The following is a 19,233-nucleotide window of genomic DNA, read 5'->3' on the forward strand; positions in this document are numbered from 1 at the left end:
AAAAGTGCAGAATACGTAACTAAAATTAACTGTTAACATTTTCTAGAGATCAAGGGGAACCAACTTAGAAGACTATAACTTTGCTTAAATTTAGCACCATTTGTATACATCTTAAAAATTGATATGCTACAGTTTTTTTTTTTTTTTTTTTTGCTGTACGCGGGCCTCTCACTGTTGTGGCCTCTCCCGTTGCGGAGCACAGGCTCCAGACGCACAGGCTCAGCGGCCATGGCTCACAGGCCCAGACGCTCCGCGCCGGACTGGGGCACGAACACGTGTCCCCTGCATCGGCAGGCGGACTCTTAACCACTGCGCCACCAGGGAAGCCCGATATGCTACAGTTTTTAAAAAGTTTTTTTTCTCTAGCATCTATTCTTCATTTCTTCCTATAGCGCAAAAATTTATCCCTGCCCCCCAAAAAGATTATAAATGCGTGCATGTGCATAACACAGAGGTTTGACTATGGGACATTTCCTTGTTAAAAAGATACCTCAAACTGAGAGAAAATCCTGAATTTGGTTAAGTAATTGAAGTAAACATAAGAGAGAGTCACGAGTACATTTTTACAAAGGCCCAAGATGGGTGTGATCGTTCCCAGGCCAATGATTAAACTAAGTCTAACAAAGATAAAGGGTAGATCCTGGAGCACGATGCCCAGGGAATTCAGAAGTGGGTTCCGGGGAGTCAGTATCATTCGAAGAAGAGAAATGAAACTGAAGATGTAGACGGGGTAGACCCAGCCTGACTGGTACACGTTGGGGTGCCCGGCCACCCGCACCATTTCTATGGTGTCTGACCACAGCAGAAAGCTCCAGAGGAAGATCTCAGCACGCACATCCTGCTGCGACATCATTCTCAGGATTCCCCGTTCGAAGGTGGGCTCTTGGGGTCCCTCCAGCTCAGGAGTCGAGCCCCCTGTTGTGGCTCTTGGTAGCCATGACAGCTGGGTCCTCTTGGCTGGCTGCGAAGGTGTCAGGTTTTCTTCATTTTGCCTCAATTCATCCGTCACAGTTTTTATTTGCTGCAAACTGGTCGTGTGGATGTGCCTGTCTTCGTTACCTGCAATAAGTTGATTTATTTACATTTTAACTTTAAATTTTTATTTAGAATTTAACTTTTCTTCTAATTTTATTTAAATTTAAATTTTTATTTAAATTTAAATTTTTTATTTAGAATTTAACTTTTCTTTCAATTTTATTTAAATTTAAATTGTTATTTAAATTAAAATGTAAGTTTTTAATTGTTATTTAAATTTAATTGTTATTTAAATTAGATTTTTATTTACCTGTGATTTTAGAATTTTTATTTAAAGTGAGATATTTAAATTTTTATGTAAATTTAAATTTTTATTTAAATTTAAAAATGAAATTTAAGTGTTCTCTTATTTGAGGTCTGTTTCACACATGGAATTTCAAGATAGCAATGAGTAGCACAGTGCAAAAAAAACAGAGGCAGAGAAGGCTCTTTGTGTCTTTGTATTTCCCTGGGTATGGATCCTAAGTCATTTTTACCATTTCAGAATAATTGCCATTAATGGTTACTGAGCTAAGTAAGCACTTTCACACATTATCTCATTTAATCCTCAGATAAAAAGGTGAGAGATAGGGATTACTATCCCATTCGATAAATATGGAAACTGGAGTACAAGAGGTGAAGTGATGCCTAAATTCAAATACACAGTTAGGAATGGGCAGAGCTGGAATTCACGCCCAGACTTGTTTGACCCCAATTGACAATCCCTTAACTTTATGGCTGCTAGCACTTTCTAGAAGCAATACATCACATGCTAATTATAAAACAGATACATATCATAAAATCAAATGAATCAAAAGTTCAATGGTCCAATCTTATTTTATAAGACGCCCACAGAGATCACTACAACCCAGATCGCCAAGCTTAGAGTCTGGTGCTAAGAGGGTCTTTTGGGCATGATCATGAGACAGCACAAGAGAGCCTTAGTGAAGGATAACATTCTGTATCCAAGATTCTTAAGCTGTTCTTTCCCCCACAGTCTTTGAACTCGTCAGTGCGATGGGTTAGACTAAAGTATCTCATTTGTGACCATGAAGCTGTGGCTGGTCAACATGTCAGTCATCTGAATGAGTAGGGCGTTTCCTCATTAACATCATAAAGTGAGTGAGTGTGTGTGTGTGTGTGTGTGTGTGTGTGTGTGTGTGAGAGAGAGAGAGACAGAGAGAGAGAGAGAGAGAGAGGGAGAGAAAGAGAAAGAGGGAGAGAGAGAGAGGGAATGTGTGTGGCTCTCTATACACATGGGTGTTGAGGTTGGGGTTATGAAGGAAGCTCAAATCTCAGAACTTACTGTTGATGGTATGATTTTTCTACATGAAAGGACTAGCACATTATTTTCCAAATATTTGAACACTTAAGCACCGTTTTCATTGCTAACGAATTTCTCAGGTCTTGACAAAGTTTACTCAGCAAATGTGCTGAGCTGCCACATTACTTGATAAGACAAAATTTAAAGGGAGTCATTAGATGGAATAGCTCTAAAGGTTAAAGACACAAAGTCGATAAAAGTTGAGATGTACTGAGCTGAAGTGAAAACATTTTAAAACAAATAAGTTATTATGATTAATGACTAATAAAAGGCTTGCTCACTATAAGTAGGAGTTGTTTAAAGGACAAACCTCAGTTTTCTTTCTATACAATTAATTATTTTTAAATTTTAAGTGTGAATTGATTATATTTATCAAGTAAAAAATAAATTCTTGATGAGATATTATTTGCTTCTGGTATGAATCATTCATAAATAAATGTTAGGAACCATGACCCTTAGAAACTTCCTTATCAAACTTAGATGTCACAGTGGCATGAGTAGGAATCTTTTTTTTTTAAATTGGAATATAGTTGATTTATAATGTTTTGTCAGTTCAGGTGTACAGCAAAGTGATTCAGATATATATATATATATATATATATATATATATTCATTCCTTTTCAGATTCTTTTCCCATATAGGTTATTACAGAATATTGAGTAGAGTTCCCTGTGCTCTAGTAGGTCCCTGTGCTCAGCAGGTCCTTGTTAGTTATCTATTTTATATACAGTAGTGTGTATCTGTTAATCCCAATTTCATAATTTATCCCTTCCCCCTACGTTTCCCCTTTGGTAACCATAAGTTTGATTTTGAGATCTGTGAGTCTGTTTCTGTTTTGTAAATAAGTTCATTTGTGTTGTTTTTAAAATTAGATTCCACACATAAGTGATATCATACGACAATGGAATATTACTCAGCCATAAAAAATAATTTATGAAAAAGAGAAAAATAATGCCACTTGCAGCAACATGGGTGGACCTAGAGATTATCATACTTAATGAAGTAAGGCAGACAGAGAAAGGAATCATTCTGATAAATTACATTCAAGAGAGAAAAATATATGCCAATTACTATTATTTTAACAATCATAATATCATCTGTTTTTAAACTCAGATGCTCACTTGCATCAATTTTATCTCTTACTTTACCAAAAAAAAATCAATATAGAAAATACGTTTCTTAGAGTGTGTCAAGTCTTAGAGCACTCTCCTTCACCTCTCGTAGATCAAGGTGTTCAAATGAAAATCCAAATTCCTTTGGCAATAGGAGGAACAAAGCATATAATTTGGGCTTTTGAGGATGACTGCAAATTCAGCATTGTTTCAAAGCCAGGAAGTGCAATCTAAGAAGTGACACAATAACATTTTTTAAACAGTCATTGGGAGTCGTAATACCTGAGGATAAGAGCTGTTGGTACAAGCAACGAATTCTTAGCTAGGGTTCATTTTTAATGAAATACAAAAGCCCTAATCCGTGTGTATTTGGTAAAATCAGCCTCATATTTCTCCACGGCTCATTAGGGACTAGTTTAGATTTGGGGACTAGTTTAGGGTCTCTGCTGTCCTCTTTCCAAGTAAGAAGCATTATAACTATGAGCTGGAAAGCTCTGCTGGCCTCCCAAAGGGCAGGGTAGAGCTAAGGATGTTAAGAATTCATTTGGTCATTAGAACAGACCAGCAAGTTTATCCTCCAGTCACATAAACCTTCATGTATTCAATACTATTCCCTTCGGCTCCATGATTAGTTTCCCTCCAAATTATTATTTTTAAAATTTCCACTTATAGCTGGAATTCTTTTTATTGTTGCTGTTAGTTGTCAGGGTTTCTATTTGAGGAAAATTATATTTACTTGTGCAAAATCTGTAAAAGATATCAACACAAAGAGAGCAATCTACTCACTTCCTTAAAGGCTCACGTTGCCCTGTAAAAAGTAGAGGTCTTCCCTGGTCCGCCTGCCAATGCAGGGGACATGGGTTCGAACCCTAGTCCAGGAAGATCCCACATGCTGTGGAGCAACTAAGCCTGTGTGCTGCAACTACTGAGCCTACTCTCTAGAGTCCAAGAGCCACAAGTACTGAGCCAGTGTGCCACAACTACTGAAGCTCGTGTGCCTAGAAGCCCGTGCTCTGCAACAAGAGAAGCCACTGCAACGAGAAGCCCACGCACCACAATGAAGAGTAGCCCCCACTCGCCGCAACTAGAGAAAGCCTGTGCACAGCAATGAAGACCCAACACACAACTTTATATCCTCACCGTGCACGCCAAATAAATAAGGAAATGCTTTTTTTTTTTTTTTTGCGGTACGCGGGCCTCTCACTGCTGTGGCCTCTCCCGTTGTGGAGCACAGGCTCCGGACGCGCAGACTCAGCAGCCATGGCTCACGGGCCCAGCCACTCTGCGGCATGTGGGATATTCCCGGACCGGGGCACGAACCCGTGTCCCCTGCATCGGCAGGCAGACTCTCAACCACTGCGCCACCAGGGAAGCCCAGGAAATGCAATTTTGATAACAGATAAATGTTTAAGTAGGTAACTCACACCTCTTTTGCTTTATTATTTCTTCATAGTGATGTATTTCTATCTCTAACTTGTTCCCCCAAAGTTTTAGATCACTTACAGGGAAAGTGTAAGTACAACATAACAAATCAGTAGTGAGGAATTTTCTAGAGTGACATGTATTCCTCTTGCAAAGAGAAAAAGAAAGCAATAAAAGTTATTTAAATAAAAAGAGAGCAAAAGGAGAGAGAAGAGTCACAAAAAAGGGCACCTAAAAACAAGACAGGAATGATGCTGCTACTAAAAATGAACTTTTTAAATGAAATCAACATTTTAATTTTATTCATTCAAAAATTTCACTGTGTAAAGGCAACTTGGAAAAGGGAAATCTCAGCTTAGGGGTAAAATGGCCTTTTTGAGGGGGAAGGGGGCTGGACTCAAGTGCCAACAGCAGGCGAGTGCTAGGTAGCGCCGTTAGTAGGGGGACAGGCTTCAAAACTGCCTCTCCAAACAACAGCTTCAAAACCGCTCCTGACGGGGGGCTTCCCTGGTGGTCCAGGGGTTAAGACTTCACCTTCCACTGCAGGGGGCACAGGTTCGATCCCTGGTTGGGGAGCTAAGATCCCCGCATGGCACGGCCAAAAGACTGCGCCTGATGTTGGTTAAGGGCTAGAACACTTGGACACCCAAGCTGTCTGCTGTTAGCAGACACACTGTAGAGTGCTGTTCCAAGCTTAGGCTGGGCATTGAGAATAATGCAGCGGATAATGTCCCTGCCTTCACCACTCCGCCCCCTGGATCTGGGAAGTGACAGTTAAGCAGAGACTGAAGAATAAATAGGAATGAATTATGTGAGAATGGAGAAAGGAAATTTCCAGGTGTTAGGAAGAGTAGGTGTAAAGTTCCTTCAGCTAAAATGAGCTGAAAGGAGGAGAGTGTGGTGAGGGGCTGGTGGGGGGCAAGAGAGCGAAGAAGAGGAGAGAAGCTAAGTCTTAGTGTCTTCTCCATACCAGGTGCCCTTCTAAGCCCTTTCTATGCAACCATTCACTTCATCCTTAGAAAAACTCTATGATGTGGCTAACCAAGGGGAAAGGTGTGGGGGGAAAGAAATTAGGAATATGAGTTTAACAGATACAAACTACTATATATAAAACAGATAGGAAGTAAGGATTTACCATAGAGCACAGGGAACTATATTCAACATCTTGTAATAACCTATTAGGGAAAATAATCTGAAATATATACAATATATATAACTGAATCACTTTGCTATATACCTGAAACTAACACAATATTATAAATCAACTATACTACAATATAATAATAATAATAACAATAAACCTCTATGATGTAGATACTATTATGTTCCCATTTTAAAGATGAGTAAGCTGAGGCAGAGGGAGATTAAGGATTGTTTCCAGGGTCACACAGCGAGCAAGGAGAGGGACGGAGCGTGAACCTCAGACCCTTAAGCACTAGACAACACTGTCCGTGGCAAAGCCAGCTGATGTGGAGCTAATGGGCCACGATAAACGTTTTGGACTTGATTCTAAGTTTATTCTAAGTTCACCAAAGATGAGGACAATGCAGGGCACGGGAGCTAGAGAGGACCTGGGGATTCATCAAAGAGGTTCTTGAGGCCATCAAGGCAGCTGATGTGAAATTGAGTTGTTGTTACTCAACTCACAGCAACCAGAAGATCAAATTAAAGATTCATTCAGAAAAAGTATGACTAGTTTTGATGCACAGTCCCTGAAATCAATTTTTCCCTTAGAGGAAAATGGTCTAGAGAAAGAAAACTGCTAATGATTTAAATATAACATGCTGAGACAAAAAAAAAATCTGGAATAGAAGAAAAGTCACAGTCTTATGAAAAATTTTTTAAAAACATATGAAGCACTTTCAGTCAAAGTACTTTTTGAGATTAAAAAAATAATGAGGACCTTCAAGATGGCGGAGGAGGAAAATGTGTAAATCATCTTCCTCCCCAAAAATACATCTACATGTGGAACAAATCCTACAGAACACCTACTGAACGCTGGCAGAAGACCTCAGACCTCTCAAAAGGCAAGAAAGTCCGCACGTATCTGGGTAGGGCAAAAGAAAAAAGAAAAAACAGAGACAAAAGAATAGGGACGGGACCTGCACCAGTGGGAGGGAGCCGTGAAGGAGGAAAGGTTTCCACACACTAGAAGCCCCTTCACGGGTGGAGACTGCGGGTGGCAGAGGGGGGAGCTTCGAAGCCGCGGAGGAGAGCACAGCAACAGGGGTGTGGAGGGCAAAGCGGGGAGATTCCCGCACAGAGGATCAGGGCCGACCGGCACTCACCAGCCCGAGAGGCTTGTCTGCTCACCCGCCGGGGCGGGCGGGGCTGGGAACTGAGGCTCAGGCTCCGGTCGGAGCGCAGGGACAGGACTGGGGTTGGCGGCGCGAATACAGCCTGCAGGGGGTTAGTGCACCACGGCTGGCTGGGAGGGAGTCCGGGGAAATGTCTGGAGCTGCCGAAGAGGCAAGAGACTTTTTCTTCCCTCTTTGTTTCCTGCTGCGCCAGGAAAGGGGATTCAGAGTGCTGCTTAAAGGAGCTCCAGAGATGGGCGCGAGCCGCGGCTAAAAGCACGAGACGCTAAGGCCGCTGCTGCCGCCACCAAGAAGCCTGTGTGCGAGCACAGGTCACTCTCCACACCCCCTTCCGGGGAGCCTGTCCAGCCCGCCACTAACAGGGTCCCGGGATCCAGGGACAACTCCCCCGGGAGAACGCACGGCGCGCCTCAGGCTGGTGCAATGAGATACTGGCCTCTGCCGCCGCAGGCTCGCCCCGCATCCACACCCCTCCCTCCTCCCGGCCTGAATGAGCCAGAGCCCCCGAATCAGCGGCTCCTTTAACCCCGTCCTGTCTGAGCCAAGAACAGATACCCTCAGGCGACCTACACGCAGAGGCAGGGCCACATCCAAAGCTGAGCCCCGGGAGCTGTGCGAACAAAGAAGAGAAAGGGAAATCTCTCCCAGCAGCCTCAGGAGCAGCGGATTAAAGCTCCACAATCAACTTGATGTACCTGCATCTCTGGAATACATGAATAGACAACGACTCATCCCAAAATTGAGGCGGTGGACTTTGGGAGCAACTGTAGACTTGGGGTTGCTGTATGCGACTGACTAGTTTCTGATTTATATGTCTACCTTAGTTTAGATTTTAGCACTTGTTATCATTGGTGGATTTGTTTATTGGTTTGCTTGCTCTGTTATTTTTTAATTGCTTTTTTATTTTAATAATATTTAATTTTTAAAAATTTTAATTACTTTTATTTTATTTCTTCTTTTTTTTTTTTTTGTCCCTTTTCTTCTGAGCCATGTGGCTGACAGGGTCTTGGTGCTTTGGCCGGGTGTCAGGTCTAGGCCTTGGAGGTGGGAGAGCCGAGTTCAGGACATTGGTCCACCAGAGACCTCCCAGCCCCACGTAATGTCAATCGGCGACAGCTCTCCCAGAGACCTCCATCTCAACGCTAAGACCCAGCTCCACTCAACGACCAGCAAGCTCCAGTGCTGGACACCCCATGCCAAGCAACTAGCAACACAGGAACACAACACCACCGATTAGCAGAGAGGCTGCCTAAAATCATAATAAGATCACAGATACCCCAAAACAGACCACCAAACTCGGACCTGCCCACCAGAAAGACAAGATCCAGCCTCATCCACTAGAACAAAGGCACCAGTCCCCTCCACGAGGGAGCCTATACAACCCACTAAACCAACCTTACCCACTGGGGGCAGACACCAAAAACAACAGGAACTATGAACCTGCAGGCAGTGAAAAGGAGACCCCCAAACACAGTAAGTTAAGCAAAATGGGGAGACAGAGAAACATGCAGCAGATGAAGGAGTAAGGTAAAAACCCACCAGACCTAACAAATGAAGAGGAAATAGGCAGTCTACCTGAAAAGTAATTCAGAGTAATGATAGTAAAGATGATCCAAAATCTTGGAAATAGAATGGAGAAGATACAAGAAACATTTAACAAGGACCTAGAAGAACTAAAGAGCAAACAAACAATGATGAACAACACAATAAATGAAATTAAAAATTCTCTAGAAGGAATCAATAGCAGACTAACTGAGGCAGAAGAACAGATAAGTGACCTGGAAGATAAAATAGTGGAAATAACTACCTCACAGCAGAAAAAAGAAAAAGAATGAAAAGAATTGAGGACACTTTCAGAGACCTCTGGGACAACATTAAATGTACCAGCATTCAAATTATAGAGGTCCTAGAAGAAGAAGAGAAAAAGAAAGGGACTGAGAAAATATTTGAAGAGATTATAGTTGAAAACTTCCCTAGTATGGGAGAGGAAATAGTCAATCAAGTCCAGGAAGTGCAGAGAGTCCCATACAGGATAAATCCAAGGAGACACATACCAAGACATATTAATCAAACTATCAAAAATTAAACACAAAGAACAATATTAAAAGCAGCACAGGAAAAGCAACAAATAACATACAAGGGAATCCCCATAAGGTTAACAGCTGATCTTTCAGCAGAAGCTTTGCAAGCCAGAAGGGAGTGGCAGGACATACTTAAAGTGATGAAAGGGAAAAAGCTGCAATGAGATTACTCTACCAAGCAAGGATCTCATTCAGATTGGACAGAGAAATTAAAACCTTTCCAGACAAGCAAAAGAAGAGAATTCAGCACCACCAAACCAGCTTTAAAACAAATGGTAATGGAACTTCTCTAGGCAGGAAACACAGAGTAGGAAAACACCTACAATAACAAACCCAAAACTATTCAGAAAACGGTAATAGGAACATAACATATCGATAACTACCTTAAATGTAATTGCATTAAATACTCCAACCAAAAGACATAGACTGGCTGAATGGATACAAAAACAAGACCCATATATATGCTGTCTACAAGTGACCCACTTCAGACCTAGGGACACATACAGACTGAAAGTGAGGGGATGGAAAAAGATATTCCATGCAAATGCAAATCAAAAGCAGGCTGGAGTAGCAATTCTCGTATCAGACAAAATAGACTTTAAAATAAAGACTATTACAAGAGACAAAGAAGGACACTAAAGGGATCAATCCAAGAAGATATAACAACTGTAAATATTTATGCACCCAACATAGGAGCACCTCAATACATAAGGCAAATGCTAACAGCCATAAAAGGGGAAATCAACAGTAACACAATCATAGTAGGGGACTTTAACACCCCACTTTCACCAATGGACAGATCAAACAAAATAAAAATAAATAAGGAAACACAAGATTTAAATGATACATTAAACAAGACGGACTTAATTGATATTTATAGGACATTCCACCCCAAAACAGCAGAATACACTTTCTTCTCAAGTGCTCATGAAACATTCTCCAGAATAGATCATAGCTTGGGTCACAAATCAAGCCTTGGTAATTTTAAGAAAAGTGAAATCGTATCAAGTATCTTTTCTGACCACAATGTTATGACACTAGATATCAATTACAGGGAAAAAAAAACCTGTAAAAACTACAAACATGGAAGCTAAACAATACACTACTAAATAACCAAGAGATCACGGAAGAAATCAAAGAGGAAATTTTGAAAATACCTAGAAACAACTGACAATGAAAACACAATGGTCCAAAACCTGTGGGATGCAGCAAAAGCAGTTCTAAGAGGGAAGTTTATAGCAATACAATCCTACCTCAAGAAACAAGAAACATCTCAAATAAACAACCTAACCTTACACCTAAAGCAATTAGAGACAGGAGAACAAAAAACCCCAAAGTTAGCAGAAGGAAAGAAATCATAAAGATCAGATCAGAAATAAATGTAAAAGAAATGAAGGAAATGATAGCAAAGATAGCAATAAATGATAGCAATAAAACTAAAAGCTGGTTCTTTGAGAAGATAAACAAAATTGATAAACCATTAGCCAGACTCATCAAGAAAAAAAGGGAGAAGACTCAAATCAACAGAATTAGAAATGAAAACGGAGGAGTAACAACAGACACTGCAGAAATACAAAGGATCATGAGATTACTACAAGCAACTATATGCCAATAAAATGGACAACCTGGAAGAAATGGACAAATTCTTAGAAAAGCACAACCTTCCGAGACCGAACCAGGAAGAAATAGAAAATATAAACAGACCAATCACAAGCACTGAAATTGAAACTGTGATTAAAAATCTTCCAACAAACTAAAACCCAGGATCAGATGGCTTCACAGGTGAATTCTATCAATCATTTAGAGAAGAGCTAACACCTATCCTTCTCAAACTCTTCCAAAATATAGCAGAGGGAGGAACACTTCCAAACTCATTCTATGAGGCCACCATCACCCTAATACCAAAACCAGATAAAGATGTCACAAAGAAAGAAAACTACAGGCCAATATCACTGATGAACATAGATGCAAAAATCCTCAATAAAATACTAGCAAACAGAATGCAGCAGCACATTAAAAGGATCATACACCATGATCAAGTGGGGTTTATCACAGGAATGCAAGGATTCTTCAGTATATGCAAATTAATCAATGTGATACTCCATATTAACAAACTGAAGGATAAAAACCATATGATCATCTCAATAGATGCAGAAAAAGCTTTCGACAAAATTCAACACCTATTTATGATAAAAACTCTCCAGAAAGTAGGCATAGAGGGAACTTACCTCAACATAATAAAGGCCATATATGACAAATCCACAGCCAACATCGTTCTCAATGGTGAAAAACTGAAACTATTTCCACTAAGATCAGGAAAAAGGCAAGGTTGCACACTCTCACCACTATCATTCAACATAGTTTTGGAAGTTTTAGACATAGCAATCAGACACAAAAAAGAAATAAAAGGAATCCAAACTGGAAAAGAAGTAAAACTGTCACTGTTTGCAGGTGAGATAATAGTATACATAGAGAATCCTAAAGATGATACCAGAAAACTACTAGAACTAATCAATGAATTTGGTAGAGTAGCAGGATACAAAATTAATGCACCGAAATCTCTTACATTCCTATACACTAATGATGAAAAATCTGAAAGAGAAATTAAGAAAACACTCCTATTTACCACTGCATCAAAAAGAATAAGATACCTTGGAATAACCTACCAAAGGAGACAAAAGGCCTGTACTCAGAAAACTATAAGACACTGATGAAAGAAATTAAAGATGATATAAACAGACGGAGAGATATACCATGTTCTTGGATTGGAAGAATCAACACTGTGAAAACGACTCTACTACCCAAAGCAATCTACAGATTCCATGCAATCCATGTCAAACTACCACTGGCATTTTTCACAGAACTAGAACAAAAATTTCACAATTTGTATGGAAACACAAAAGACCCCGAATAGCCAAAGCAATCTTGAGAAAGAAAAACAGAGCTGGAGGGATCAGGCTCCCTGACTTCAGACTACACTACAAAGCTACAGTAATCAAGACAGTATGGTACTGGCACAAAAACAGAAAGATAGATCAATGGAACAGGATAGAAAGCCCAGAGATAAATCCATGCACATATGGTCACCCTATCTTTGATAAAGGAGGCAAGAATATGCAATGGAAAATGAAAACCTCTTCAATAAGTGGTGCTGTGAAAACTGGAGAACTATATGTAAAAGAATGAAATTAAAACACTCTCTAACACCACACACAAAAATAAACTCAAAATGGATTAAAGACCTAAATGTAAGGCCAGATATTATAAAACTCTTAGAGGAAAACATATGCAGAACACTCTATGACATAAATCACAGCAAGATCCTTTTTGACCCACCTCGTAGAGAAATGGAAATAAAAACAAAATAAACAAATGGGACCTAATGAAACTTAAAAGCTTTTGCACAGGAAAGGAAACCATAAACAAGATGAAACGACAACCCTCAGAGTGGGAGAAAATATTTGCAAATGAAACAACTGACAAAAGATTAATCTCTAAAATATATAAGCAGCTCACTATCAGAAACACAAACAACCCAATCCAAAAATGGGCAAAAGACCTAAACAGACATTTCTCTAAAGAAGATATACAGATTGCCAACAAACACATGAAAGGATGCTTAACATCACTAATCATTAGAGAAATGCAAATCAAAACTACAATGAGGTATCACCTCACACCAGTCAGAATGGCCATCATCAACAAGTCTATAAACAATAACTGCTGGAGTGGGTGTGGAGAAAGGGGAACCCTTTTGCACTGTTGGTGGGAATGTAAATTGATACAGCCCATATGGAGAACAGTATGGAGTTTCCTTAAAAAATGAAAAATAGAACTACCATATGACCCAGCAATTCCACTCCTGGGCATATACCCTGAGAAAACCATAATTCAAAAGAAGTCATGTACCACAATGCTCATTGCAGCTCTATTTACAATAGCCAGGACATGGAAGCAACCTAAGTGTCCATTGACAGATGAATGGATAAAGAAGATGTGGCACATATATACAATGGAGTATTACTCAGCCATAAAAGGAAACAAAATTGAGTTATTTGTAGTGAGGTGGATGGACCTAGAGTCTGTCATACAGAGTGAAGTAAGTCAGAAGAAGAAAAACAAATACTGTATGTTAACACATATATATGGAATCTAAAAATAAATAAATAATGGTTCTGAAGAACCTAGGGGCAGGACAGGAATAGAGACGCAGATGTAGAGAATGAACTTGAGGCCACAGGGAGGGGGAAGGGTAAGCTGGGACAAAGTGAGAGAGTGGCATGGACATATATACACTACCAAATGTAAAATAGCTAGTGGGAAGTAGCCGCATAACACAGGGAGATCAACAGGGTGCTTTGTGACCACCTAGAGTGGTGGGATAGGGAGGGTGGGAGGGAGACGCAAGAAGGAGGAGATATGGGGATATATGTATATGTATAGCTGATTCACTTTGTTATACAGCAGAAACTAACAGAATGTAAAGCAGTTATACTCCAGTAAAGATGTTTAAAAAAATAAAATAAAACAAATATACAAATAAATAATAAAATACACTCCATCTAAAATAAACACTTTGATACTCTTAAGTGTTTAAAATGCAAATTACAAACATTGTTATTTTCACCATCTCCACTGACTAAACTCGCTGACCTGTGTCTATACACAGTTTCCTTTGAGGAGCACGTCTGAGGTTGGGAAGACAAGTAACGTCACTGCCAAGTAATAATGACGAAACCCCGCGCTGACCTCCCAGCATGGTTATGATGAAGGATTGAGTCAACATTTGTAAAGCATTTAAAATAGTGCGTGACACAGAGAAACAGCCCTATGTGCATTAAATAATTGTTTTAAATGAATTAGAAGAGAACAGAAAATAGAATGCAGTAAACAGTTTGGTTATAGTTACACTGCTACCCAGTATCCCATGTATCAGGGGAGGTCAAAACTTTGGAGACATAGTGTCAAACTAACAGAGACTAATTCTTTAATTCTTAGATTTGCCTGTTCACAAAGAAATATGCTACTGCACAGATATACCCTATGCAGGCAGAGACAGCTTGCACCAGCTGATAGCCATGTGTACCTCTTCTCAACTCCGTGATCAGTGCTCAGCGACACCACCTTGGTATCTGTAAATTGGTCACTGTGAGAGTATTCACGCCGGAAAAAAACTGGCAAATGCTACAAATCAGGGCTTCCCCACCACCCCCACCCGGAGAGACGGTTGTTTAAACACTGACTAGTGTAGTACTCTCTGTGCTCAAAACTGTATGCACGGTTTCATCAAATAATAATAATTAATAATACTAATGAATTCAACCTATCATCAGTTCTGCAAGACTTCTTGGGCATACATTCTCAGTTGTGAGACAATTGTGACAACTTTCTTTACAAAAGGCATTGTATTGTGATCTGGTAAATTCAAAAGCCCTCAGATTCAGTTCCAGTTCCCTGCTAGGCATTGCATAAATCTGACAAGAAATAAATTCACTTCTGAATTTTAGGCAATGTGAAATTCTAAGGGAATTCTTTTGTCTGAGGACACGGCAGGAAGTCTTGGTAGTTTAAAGACCATCTTTCCCTATAATACTGGACACAAATTGCTAAAAACTGACAATATTATCGATTCTTAAAAATTCCATTTGTTAAGGTTGAGAAAACTTTCTTCATTTTCTAATCTTCAGCTTTTCATTTGGGATATTCTGGTCCTTCTCCTCTTTGATATGTGTTTATATCAGAGAATTAATTAATTAATTTTTTAAATTTATTTTTTCCTTTTTTTAACATCTTTATTGGAGTATAATTGCTTTACATTGTCGTGTTAGTTTCTGCTGTATAACAAAGTGAATCAGCTATACGTATACATCTATCCCCATATCTCCTCCCTCTTGCGTCTCCCTCCCACCCTCCCTATCCCACCCTCTAGGTGGTCACAAAGCACTGAGCTGATCTCCCTGTGCTATGCGGCTGCTTCCCACTAGCTATCTATTTTACATTTGGTAGTGTATATATGTCCATGCCACTCTCTCACTTCGTCCCAGCTTACCCTTCCCCCTCCCTGTGTCCTCAAGTCCATTCTCTACGTCTGCGTCTCTATTCCTGTCCTACCTCTAGGTTCTTCAGACCCATTTTTTTTGTGTGTAGATTTCATATGTATGTGTTAGCATACAGTATTTGTTCTTGAGAGAATGTAATTTAATTTACAGTACATAAGTAGAAAACTTATTTTTCTACATTTATATTAATATATTGTGTATACTATAATAATGATAATATGAATTATGCTAACAATGTAATAAGTATATAATATGCATTAATATATACAATAAATAATTCTAGATTTCTAAGTGGTTTGAAATTCCTCTACTAGTTAAGTGCTTGGATATAGACCAGAGCTAGAATCCCCAGTGTGAGCCCAATCAGGGTGACAAAAATGGACACATGTGGGAATGAGCCTGATCTGTGGCCTTCCGAGCCCTAACCTCAGTTTTAATCATAGGTATTTGTTAGTGTCCTTCAGAAACGTGGTACCACACCCACTAGACAGTGAGCTCCATGCAATGGGGGCTGTGCTTGTTTTCATCCATCACTTCACTCCCAGAGCCTAGTGGAGTGTCTGGTATGGAACAGATCCTCCATAAAGATTTGCTGCATAAAAGATGGGAGGAATTCCTGTTCCGGAGACTATGAGCATGATGGAGCCATGCGCATTCTGAAGGGAAAAAAAAAATCTGCACTAAGGCAGGTAAGCCAAAGCGTCAAAACCAGGCTGAATAATACCCGCCCTCCCCCCAACCCCGGCCCCCATGCTCTCAATCCCCTCCCATCACAGGAAGACTTGGGAATCCTGCACAGACTATCCTCTGGCCTGGGTGCTAGATGGAGCCCTTTAAGCGAGACCACGGACTGATTTGGTAAAGAAGCCCTGAAAGGCATTTGGAGCTCCTGGCAGTGCAGCCTGGGGCCCGTGCAGCTCAACGGTAAGGGAAGACCGCTGGCTGTGGGCCCAGCAGAGTGCACGCATGCGCGGCACAGCGCCTGCACAGCCCCTGGACTCGGGCCGGCATCCCCAGGGGTGCCAGGGGTGGCTCAAGGGATTCAAAAGCTTCCCGGGCACTGGCGGCAGTAGGAGGCACCAGGCAGGGGAAAGCGCCGATGCGCGGTTCCCAGAAGAAAGCGTTTGTGAGTTCATAGGAAGCATACTTTGGAGCAGGGGTCCCCAGCAGCCGGGCCACAGACGGGTACAGGTCCTCGGCCTGTTAGGAACCGGGCCGCACAGCAGGAGGGGAGCGGCGGGCGAGCGAGGGAAGCTTCATCTGCCGCCCCGCATGGGGCCATGGAAAAATTGTCTTCCACGAAACCGGTCCCTGGTGCCAAAAAGGTTGGGGACCGCTGCTTTGGAACATCCATCCCACCTGAAAAGGGGGAACTTGGGGGCCTAAAATCACCTGTGAAAGCAGAGTCTGAGCAAACTGGTGTCCCTATGCACTGGACTCTACCACTGATGTATACACGATGTAAACAAAAGGCTGTCTGGCCACCAGCTCAACAACCTGTGTCACTCTCTTCAGTCCTGCACAAGGAAATCAAGATACTGAAAATCAGTGACCTATGCCTTTAATTTCTTGCTGGGGCCATACAATTTTGTTGCTATTATAAAGTAATGCATGCTGAATTCTTTAGGTTCCCTTACTCTTAGAGTCCTTGAAAATATTTATTTTGAAAATATCTTGCAATTCTCAAAAATCTCACTTTATGTATTAAAATTGTTCACACATTTTATTACCTCCCTAGGAAAAAATTAACAATTAAACGCCAAATTATTACAATCATGGAAAGCTGTCCTAATTCAAGGGAGTCCTAACTCAGTTCTGGCAGCACCCGATGGCCCATGCCTTTTGACACAGGGACCCACTGCAGTCCAGTTTCTGGCTCGGTCTATACTGTCCTAATCCTGACAGCTGGTCCCTCTGTAGAAGGTATAAATCAGAAATTCTACCCTTCTCTCACTCCCAGTCCGGTAAATGGCTACTTGTTTCTTGAGAAGGGGAAAAAATCCTAGAGCTGACATACTTTCCTGAAACTTCCTTCTTCTAAATAGCAAAGGGAGGGTTTAAAAGGAAATCCTCCCCCTTCTTGGCATGGCCGCAAACACAGTGTTCCTCACACGTACTCTTCTAACCACATTGCAAAACACATTATGGAAACCCAGCTCACACACTGGGCTCAGATTGTATGATAAGCTTTTTCTGAAAAAGAAGCAAAGAGGGACTCAAAACGCCATTCATTTTATTCAGAGAAAAGTAGTGTCTCCCCCCTTTTTTTTCTTTTACCTTCTGTGACGTCTCTTATATTCTATTTGGTTACAGAGTGATGAGTTCCATTCCAAGGAAATCTGGAAAGGAGGTTCCTTTAGGAATTTGGATTTCATCTCTCGGCTTTTAACTTGTTTTTTGTCTTAGTTCCTAATGTATAATTAAAGGCTCTCAATCAAGGTGGGCATCAGAATTGCTTGGAGAACTTTAAAAAAATTACAGGTGCCAGCCTTAAAACCTTGCATATCCTTTGAGCCCAAAGTCGCACACGGAGGCATTTCACCTAAAGAAATAATCATCTGTGCTGCCAAAGTCCCTGCAGCACTTGGTTCAAGTCTCTGAGGCTACACGGAAGGAACTGGAGTAGGGCCACTGAGAGCAGATTTAGTTGAAAACCTTACGCTGCACCTGTTACTGATGTGTTGATGGAAACCGCCTCCTCTGCAGAGCTATGATGGTTTCCACTCAAACAGCCTGTCCATCTCACTTCTAGCCAGTCACGTCTGACTACGCAGATAGCCCTAATATAGCCAAACCATCTTGCCACCCCCTTGGTACAACCCCCTGCGACCCCCTCTGTGTTTGTCCTCATGAGCAGCCAGTCCATAACTGTCCCTTTCTTCTGGCAAGCGCTGTTGCCAAGGAGTCTGGGCATGTGCGGATGCTCAGGGTCTTCTGAGGACACTGTCTATGGTCATCAACCTGACATCATTCGGCTGCCGCCCAGCAGCAGTTAACTCTGTCCCCAGCCTCTGCTTGGCTAGTTACCTCGCACAGTGGCTGATGGCTCCCATACACAGCACAGGGTCCCTGTAAACATAGGCCCCCTGCACCATCCACACTTGTGTCCTCTCACCTGGCTTGTCTCCCCTGCCCAACTCAAACAAACACCACCTTACTCATTTTAACCGCATCCTTGTCCTTTTCTTCTCAACCCTTCTCACTTCCGAACAAGTCATTAACAGTCGTGTTTACAATAGCTCAAAACTAGGGGAAAATCTAGTTGTCCAACAATAAGTTAGTAAGTCATGGCTCATTAATACACGGAAATGTTTTTCAGCCAACAAAAATGATGCAGTAGAAGATGTAATAACAAGAATAATCTCCACTTCTTTTTTTGCAGTACGCGGACCTCTCACTGCTGTGGCCTCTCCCGTTGTGGAGCACAGGCTCCGGACACGCAGGCTCAGCGGCCATGGCTCACGGGCCCAGCCGCTCCGCGGCATGTGGGATCTTCCCAGACCGGGGCACGAACCCGTGTCCCCTGCATCAGCAGGCGGACTCTCAACCACTGCGCCACCAGGGAAGCCCAATATCCACCATTTTTTAACAAGAATGATACCCACCACACATTGTTGAGGGAAAAAAAAAGTTATAAAGTAGGTTTTCTTAAGAACACCCATCAAGATGCTATCAGTTCTAGATCTCTAGTGTGTAGAACTCTGGTTGATTTCCATTTTCTTCTTTTTTGTTTATGTCTATTTGATAATCCTTAAATAAATATGTGTTATTTTGGAGAAACAGAAAACATGGGAAATTTTAAAAATTCAAAAGTGGAATGTTAAAAATGTTATCTGGTTTCTGTATGTGTTGGGCCTCAAACCTGTGTGTACTCCACCGGGATGATCCAGTCTGTCTGCAAAG

The 19,233-nt window shown here is 41.2% G+C and overlaps 1 protein-coding gene across 2 annotated transcripts in view; it reads right to left on the reverse strand.

The window, feature by feature from the left end:
• Window positions 1-424: 424 nt before the first annotated feature.
• The window catches only part of TMEM236 (transmembrane protein 236), a 47,002-nt gene continuing 28,193 nt past the window's right edge, over window positions 425-19,233 (reverse strand). For both annotated transcript variants that reach the window (XM_032624315.1, XM_032624314.1), the window contains one exon: window positions 425-1,059. In XM_032624315.1, the coding sequence (XP_032480206.1) occupies window positions 479-1,059 (581 nt within the window). In that variant the 3' untranslated portion in view covers window positions 425-478. The remainder of the gene's footprint in view (window positions 1,060-19,233) is intronic.

The sequence above is a fragment of the Phocoena sinus genome, chromosome 2 (assembly GCF_008692025.1).
Source record: "Phocoena sinus isolate mPhoSin1 chromosome 2, mPhoSin1.pri, whole genome shotgun sequence".
Taxonomy (NCBI): Eukaryota; Metazoa; Chordata; class Mammalia; order Artiodactyla; family Phocoenidae; genus Phocoena; species Phocoena sinus.